Source organism: Manis javanica, chromosome 4, assembly GCF_040802235.1.
Source record: "Manis javanica isolate MJ-LG chromosome 4, MJ_LKY, whole genome shotgun sequence".
Classification (NCBI taxonomy): domain Eukaryota; kingdom Metazoa; phylum Chordata; class Mammalia; order Pholidota; family Manidae; genus Manis; species Manis javanica.
Window position 1 is genome coordinate 23,833,685 of NC_133159.1, and position 8,955 is coordinate 23,842,639.

At 45.0% G+C, this 8,955-nt stretch overlaps 1 protein-coding gene across 1 annotated transcript in view; it reads right to left on the reverse strand.

Annotated features, from left to right (window-relative positions):
• SPOCD1 (SPOC domain containing 1) overlaps window positions 1-8,384 on the reverse strand; it is a 28,009-nt gene extending 19,625 nt beyond the window's left edge. The window contains 3 exon segments of the mRNA XM_073233563.1: window positions 6,291-6,671; window positions 7,544-7,670; window positions 8,315-8,384. Of these exon segments, the coding sequence (XP_073089664.1) occupies window positions 6,291-6,671; window positions 7,544-7,660 (498 nt within the window). The 5' untranslated portion in view covers window positions 7,661-7,670; window positions 8,315-8,384.
• Window positions 8,385-8,955: the final 571 nt, after the last annotated feature.

Genomic DNA, 8,955 nt, shown 5'->3' on the forward strand with positions numbered 1-8,955 from the left:
AGTTCTGGGGCTCAGTTGATCGCCCCATTTCATAGAGAAGGCAACTACGATTCAGAGAAGAGAATCTCTCACCTAAAGTCACCCTGTAATGAGAAGCAGAGCCTGATCTTCCACCCATCTGTGTGCCTTTGGCACAGCCAGATGACAGGAAGGCCCTGAAAGGGTCCCCAGACAGGCTGGACACTGCTCACGCCTGCCCATACCCCACTTGGCCCTATCCACAACCACTCACTGGTCCCTGTCACAGCTCAGTCTAAATTTTTCTCCTGCAGCTGGCACTAGTTGCCATGGCACTGGGTTGTTTGAGTCCTGTGCTGCGAAGTCAAGGATGGGGCCTGGAGGAGAAAGCAGTGGGGGCTGCTTCCAGGCAAGGCAGGTGGGCACCTGGCTCCCCCACCAGGCTCCAACACACCTCTCAAAATGCTGCAGACCCAGGAATCCCAATTCTGGGCATCTGGCCCAAATAAATCATCTGAAATGGGAAGAAGCCAGATGCACAGAGATGTTCACCCCAGCATTTCTTAGAGCAGCACACAATTGTATATGTCAACAACAGGTAACACTTGTGAGTGTTTATCTTGTACCAGGCCCTGGGCTAAATGCCAAACACATATCATCTCATTTCCTCACCACTGCCCTAAGTACTTTTAATATCCCCATTTTGCAGATGAGGAAATTATGCTCAGAAAGGTGAAGCCACTTGCCTAGGTCATTCAGATAGTGGCAATGCTAGGATTGAATGCTGGTCTGCCGGCCTCCAGGTTTCATGCTCTGAACTTCATGCAGCAGTGGGAAGTGAGAAAAGGATGTCCCAGCCCATCCTCTAGTCCTGCCAGCCACTGTGGCTGACAAATCTGTCTGTGGACTGCTATGGTGCAGGTTTCAGGGAAAGCACAGATTTGACAGAAGAGTACGTACCAGCTCAGAAAGATCTTCAAATACTACAGCACTTGAAAAATAAAGTACAAGTCCCCAAACAATGGGGCAGAGTATGAGCCTATTTATATATAAGAAGGTGCAATAGGAACAACAAATGCTGGCAAGGCTGTGGAGAAAGGGGAACCCTCCTACACTGCCAGTGGGAATGTAAATTAGTTCAACCATTGTGAAAAGCAGTATGGAGGTTCCTCAGAAAACTCAAAATAGAAATACCATTTGACCCAGGAATTCTACTCCTAGGAATTTATCCTAAGAATGCAGGAGCACAGTTTTGAAAAAGATAGATGCACCCCTATGTTTATCACAGCACTATTTACAATAGCCAAGAAGTGGAAGCAACCTAAGTGTCCATCAGTAGATGAATGGATAAAGAAGATGTGGTACATACACACAATGGAATATTATTCAGCCATAAGAAGAAAACAAATCCTACCATTTGCAACAACATAGATGGAGCTAGAGGGTATTATGCTCAGTGAAATAAGCCAGGTGGAGAAAGACAAGTATCAAATGAGTTCACTCATCTGTGGAGCATAAGAACAAAGCAAAAACTGAAGGAACAAAACAGCAGCAGACTCACAGAACCCAAGTATGGACTAACAGTTGTCAAAGAGAAAGGGACGGGGGGTGGGGGTGGGTGGGAAGGGAGGGAGAAGGGGAACAAGGGGTATTACAATTAGCACACATAATGTAGGTGGGGCACGTGGAAGGCCTTATAGCACAGAGAAGACAAGTAGTGACTCTATAGCATCTTACTACGCTGATAGACAGTGATTGTAATGGGGTATGTGGGGGAGACTTGATAATGGGGGGAATCTAGTAATCACAATGTTGCTCATGTAATTGTATATTAATGATACCAAAATAAAAAAAAGAAGGTGCAATATCTAGATGTTTGTATATGAATACAAGGTCACACCAAGGAGCCTGGAAGGATGCTAAGTGGTAACAGTGTTCATTGCCAGACAAGTGCAGTGCAGCCAGAAGGCATTCAAAGGGACTTCCTCATACTGTGGTAACAAATTAATTGTGAGTTTTTTAAATACCAAAAAAAATCAAATTATAAAATTTGACACACGAGATCCCATTTCTTGGTGAAGAAAAGAAATATATGCGTAGGAAAAAGATGGAGAAAGGACATATACCAAAAGGTCAGCAGGAGATAGCTCTGAATGTTGGCATTATGGGGATTTTTATTTTTTCTTTATTTTCCATGATAAACACAATTAGTTTTTTTAATTAAAAATTAATGTTTTTGTGTGATATTTACCAAGATAATGTAATCGAATTCTAATATAATTATAGAACTCAGTGGTGGGAGTTCACACAGGTAGCTCATGAGTTCCTATGTTCTATTAACTTGCTGTTTGGCCTGGAACTTGTCATCTTCCTTCTTGGAGCCTCAGTGACACATCAGTAAAATAGGTACATATCAAAAGCATCTACCTCATAAGTTCACTAGGAAGACTGAAGATAAGCGGCTTAGTATAGCACATGGCAAGCAGGCTACCAGTACTACTGAGATGCCAATGGGGAAGCAGCACGAGCAAGCAGTGCCTGGGCTTATATCCTGGCTCTGTCCTTTACCAGCTGTGTGACTTAGGACTGTTACCTTACCTCTCTGGGCTTCATGTGAGGATTAAATCAAAAGTACCTAGCACATAATATATACTCAATCAATGTGATACAAACTCAGCTATGTGAGAAATATACACTGAAAACAGGCAGTGCCATCTTCTGCCTTTGGTACACAAACATATTAGCTATGTTTATAAATAAAATGACAATTATAATAAGCAAGAAACAATGGAAGGGAAGGAGTGAATACAGGGAACATGGTCAGGCACTGAAGTCCTCCCTGTGAGTGTGGAGGAGTTTGCTAACTTCCCTGAACCTAACCTTCCCTAACTGGAAATAAGGAGCTAGTGCCCATTTTATAGGGCTATTGTCAACATGGAAGGAAATGAAAATTTAACATAAATTAAGTAATTCACCTTGTGCCTTATGCTGTTCAAGGCACATTATTTTACACCATCGTCTCATTTAATCCTTAAAACAGTCCCGTTAGACTGGAATTAGTATTCCCTTTTTACACACAAGGAAGCCAGGAGAGGTTCAAACACATTCCAAGGCCACTCAGCTAGGAAGCAGCAGAGGCAAGGTTTGAACACAAGACTCACCGACTCCAAAAGATGATGAGTCCTCACAAGACGTCAGTAAATGCAGTTTATTTTCCTGATTTGCTGGGCCTCGGTTTACTCATGTATAAAATGGGTGTAAGGGACAATGTTCATCAAGAACCCATCTAATGAGAATCTATATGCTAACAAGCTGGAAAATCTAGAAGAAATGGACAACTTCCTAGAAAAATACAACCTTCCAAGACTGACCCAGGAAGAAACAGAAAATCTGAACAGACCAGTTACCAGCAAAGAAATTGAATCAGTAATTTAAAAACTACCCAAGAATAAAACCCCCAGTCCAGATGGATTTACTGCTGAATTTTATCAGACATACAGAGAAGACATAATATCCATTCTCCTTAAAGTTTTCCAAAAAATAGAAGAGGAGTGAATACTTCCAAACTCATTCTATGAAGCCAGCATCACTCTAATACCAAAACCAGGCAAAGACGCCACAAAAAAAGAAAATTACAGACCAATATCCCTGATGAACATAGATGCAAAAATACTCGACAAAATATTAGCAAACCGAATTCAAAAATACATCAAGAAGATCATACACAATGATCATCATGTGGGATTCATCCCAGGGATGCAAGGATGGTACAACATTCGAAAATCCATCAACATCATCCACCACATCAACAAAAAGAAGGACAAAAACCACATGATCATCTCCATAGATGCTGAAAAAGCATTCGATAAAATTCAACATCCATTCATGATAAAAACTCTCAACGAAATGGGTATAGAGGGCAAGTACCTCAACATAATAAAGAACATATATGACAAACCCACAGCCAACATCATACTTAACAGCGAGAAGTGGAAAACTTTTCCTCTAAGATCAGGAACAAGACAGGGATGCCCACTCTCCCCACTGTTATTCAGCACAGTACTGGAGGTCCTAGCCATGGCAATCAGACAAAACAAAGAAATACAAGGCATCCAGATTGGTAAAGAAGAAGTCAAACTGTCACTATTTGCAGATGACATGATATTGTACATAAAAAACCCTAAAGAATCCACTCCAAAACTACTAGAACAAATACTGGAATTCAGCAAAGTTGCAGGATACAAAACTAATACACAGAAATCTGTTGCTTTCCTTTACACGAATGATGAACTAGCAGAAAGAGAAATCAGGAAAACAATTCCATTCACAATTGCATCAAAAAGAATAAAATACCTAGGAGTAAACCTGACCAAGGAAGTGAAAGACCTATACCCTGAAAACTACAAGACACTCTTTAAGAGAAATTAAAGGGGACACTAACAAATGGAAACTCATCCCATGCTCTTGGCTAGGAAGAATTAATACTGTCAAAATGGCCATCCTGCCTAAAACAATCTACAGATTCAATGCAATCCCTATCAAATTACCAACAGCATTCTTCAACGAACTGGAACAAATAGTTTTAAAATTCATATGGAACCACCAAAGACCCCGAATACCCAAAGCAATCCCAAGAAGGAAGAATAAAGCAGGAGGGATCTCGCTCCCCAAATTCAAGCTCTACTACAAAGCCACAGTAATCAAGACAATTTGGTACTGGCACAAGAACAGACCCACAGACCACTGGAACAGGATATAGAGTCCAGATATTAACCCAAACATATATGGTCAATTAATATATGATAAAGGAGCCATAGACATACAATGGGGAAAATGACAGCCTCTTCAACAGCTGGTGTTGGCAAAACTGGACAGCTACATGTTAGAGAATGAAACTGGATTATTGTCTAACTCCATACACAAAAGTAAATTCAAAATGGATCAAAGACCTGAATGTAAGTCATGAAACCATATAACTCTTAGAAAAAAACATAGGCAAAAATCTCTTGGACATAAACATGAGTGACTTCTTCATGAACATATCTCCCTGGGCAAGGGAAACAAAAGCAAAAACAAACAAGTGGGACTATATCAAGCTGAAAAGCTTCTGTACAGCAAAGGACACCACCAAAAGAACAAAAAGGCATCCTACCATATGGGAGAATATTTTCATAAATAACAGATCCGATAAAGGGTCAACATCCAAAATATATAAAGAGCTCACATACCTCAACAAACAAAAAGCAAATAATACAATAAAAAAATGGTCAGAGGACCTGAACAGACAGTTCTCCAAAGAAATTCAGATGGCCAACAGACACATGAAAAGATGCTCCACATTGCTAGTCATCAGAGAAATGCAAATTAAAACCACAATGAGATATCATCTCACACCAGTAAGGATCGCCACCATCCAAAAGACAAAAAACAACAAATGTTGGCAAGGTTGTGGAGAAAGCAGAACCCTCCTACACTGCTGGTGGGAATGTAAATTAGTTCAACCATTGTGGAAAGCAGTATTGAGGTTCCTCAAAAAACTCAAAACAGAAATACCATTTAACCCGGAATTCCACTCCTATGAATTTACCCTAAGAATGCAGCAGCCCAGTTTGAAAAAGACAGATGCACCACTATGTTTATCGCAGCACTATTTACAATAGCCAAGAAGTGGAAGCAACCTAAATGTCCATCAGTAGATGAATGGATAAAGAAGATGTGGTACATATACACAATGGAATATTATTCAGCCATAAGAAGAAAACAAACCCTACCATTTGCAACAACATGGATAGAGCTAGAGGGTATTATGCTCAGTGAAATAAGCCAGGCAGAGAAAGACAAGTATCAAATGATTTCACTCACCTGTGGAGTATAAGAACAAAGGAAAAACTGAAGGAGCAAAACAGCAGCAGAGTCACAGAACCCAGGAATGGACTAACAGTTACCAAAGGGAAAGGGACTGGGAAGGATGGGTGGGAAGAGAGGGATAAGGGGGGTGGGAAGAAAGGGGGCATTATGATTAGTATGTATAATGAGGGGGGGGCACGGGGAGGGCTTTACAACACAGAGAAGACAAGTAGTGACTCTATAGCATCTTACTACGCTGATGGACAGAGACTGTAATGGGGTAAGTGGGGGGGGGGTCTTGTTGATGGGGGGTGTCTAGTAAACATAATGTTCCTCATGTAATTGTAGATTAATGATACCTAAAAAATAAAAAAATAAAAAAATAAAGAACCCATCTAGCTTATGTCTATTTAATGCCACTGCCAAGCATGGTGTTGAGAGACTGACCCAACCCTTCCCATCCCAACCTCTCAGACTGAACTTACTAGTGTGGGGCAGCCTCCTGGGCTGGATTGCTCTGGCTGGTTCTGGCTCGAGTCGTCTGAGCTTCTGTCTGTGCCCTGGTCCTGGGCAAGGAACGCTAGGCCCCTCCTCAGCCTCTTAGCACGCTTGGATCTTCTAAGCTCCGTGGAGGGGCCTGAATGAGCCTTGCCGGCTGTGGGCTCTGGGGAGATGGCAGCAGCGTCCGTGGGAGCAGCAAATCCTCGCCCCAGCCTCTCCCTGGATGCTGGCTGAGCCTTGACCTCCAGCTCCTCCTGGTTGTGTGAGGCTGCAGGGCCACGATCACCACCAGCCTCCGCTGTGTGTTCAGCTTCTTGCTGCTCTGTGGAAGCCTCTCCAGATGCTCCCAGGCATAATGCAGGGCCCTGTGGAAGATTCTGGGCAGCCGGCCTGAGGGACTCTCCTCCAACAGGCAGTGGGGACCCAACAGGGGCACAGGGGCTGCTAGGCTGGGCCCCATCCCCAGCAACAGGAAAATATTCTACCTTCTCAATCCTTGAGGCACAACTCACACAACTTCCACCTGAATCTCCAGGCCCAGACTGGTGTCCTTGGGAAAAAGTGGCCTATAAAGGCCTCCCAAAGATTCCAGGTCAGCACCTCATTGGGAACTTCCCACGTACTGGGGGATGTCCCCACCAGGGCCCGGGCCAAGCCACAGGAAGCCACCAGCTGCCTCCCACCATCTGAATAGGCCTCACACTTCCTGCTTTTCCTTCTTGTCCCCATAGGGGCTGGGCCTGTTGAGGATGGCAGGCCCCTTTTGGGGGCTTCCGGGCTTCCCCTCTGCTGACGGTGGGCCTTCTGCCGTCACACCCTGGAGAACTCCTCCCATCTTCTCCAGCCTCTCTGAGCCTGGGGCAGCCTGTCTTCTCTGTCCCTGCTGGCCTCTCCCTGACAACCATGGCTCTTTCTCGGAGGCCCACAGAGATTCTAGAAAGATTCCTTTCAGCTGAGATGTTGTACAGAGAAATCTGGAGCCTCTTGGAGGCCTGAGCCCTCCCCTGAGTAGGCACTGTGGGCAGCTGGATATGGAGACTGAGGCCAGGCACTGAATTCTGGCTTTGTCCCCTAGCTTGCAGGTCCAGGACCCCCACCAGGCCTCTGCTTTGAGGCTGGCCCCAGAAGCATCCCCAGCCTGGGAACTGGTATCTCAATGGATCTCTTCCTTGAGGACCCACTTCCTGCTGCCAGCCCGACCTCAGGCCCCAGAGCTCACCCCTGGCGGGTCTGGTACCTGGCCTGACTTGAAGCTGGCTTCTTCCTCGACCCCCTGGAAAAGCCCACAGCTGCGCTGGGGACTGAGAACAGGGTTCTCTGTGCTAGAGCCTTCTGGAGCCCCCTCCTGAGACATGTCTGTCCACCTACAGGGGACAAAAGCAGAACCGCAGGCCCCGTGAGGAGATGGAGAGGAGACTTCATTACCCAGTGAAACTTTATCACCGAGTCTGACTTGCCAGCCCATTCAGGACACCAGGCCAGTGGGAACCTGGGAGGCAGCCTCCCTTTCAGGAGGTGCCCCAGGACCCTGCACTTCTGAGGCCTGGAGGCCACAGGGAGGCAGCACCCCAGCAGGACCTGGAGCCCCAGGGGAGGGAGGAGGCATGCCACCAAACAGGATTGAGCTACTGCAAACCTTAAGTTCCTCCCATCCTTGATGGTTTACACTTTTGCTTAAATGGGATGCAATAACAATTACCATTTGTTAATGAATTACTTATGTGCATTACTTTATTTCATGCTGGAAGCCACAGGTGAGAAAACTGAGATACAGAGACATTTAGTGACTCGCCAAAGGACAGGCAGATAGGAGTGGAAGAGCCAGGATTCTCTCCCCAGGTGAAAGTCCAGCTCTAAACCACTCCGCAAGTTGAAGACACTGAATGAGGTTAATTCCCACAGCACTCTGTCCTGCTCACGTGATCCCAATCGGTTAGACACCCCAGCCGGGATCCCAAGCCTGATCTCTTGTCAGGGAACCCGGCTCCAGCCCACCACAAGCTCTCACCTGGGTCCCTGGGCTTCCCCTTCCAAGCTTCCTCCCCAGAGCGGGGCAGGGGCTAGGGATCACGTGAGGCGGAGAGCCCCTAGTGCGAGGTGGGGGCGGAGTCCCAGATGACGCAGAAAGGGCGGCACCCCCGGCGTGCTAGCGTCCAGGCACCGGCAGGGGGCGTGCTCTCCCTCGAGAGGGCTTCTCGGAGGAGGCACCAATCCCTCGGTCTTCTGAGCAGGGTCCGCGAAAGGTCCGGGAGTGGAAAGGGCCTTGAATCGTCTAAGAGTTTAAACTTAATTCTAGGACAATGGGGAGTTACTGAAAGTGCCTGAACCTCTAAAGAAATATCAGAATCAGATCTAGATTTTTGCCTAATTATTTTGTATTTTAATACTAATATAAAAATATGTATAAAATATAAAAATATAATTCATATAGATAAAAATGCACATCCAAGCCCAATACGAACGTTAGAAATTAAAAGTTTAAAACGTCTCCTCATTTCACAACTCTTGAGAGCAAGCTTTTCTTTCTTTTCACGTTTATTGTTGTTTTCTTTTTTTAATCCTTTCATAACTGTGAATAATATACTCTCATACTCTTATTACTTGATTTTTTAAAGGTACCAGTATTTACTGACTCCCTGCTGTGGTGAT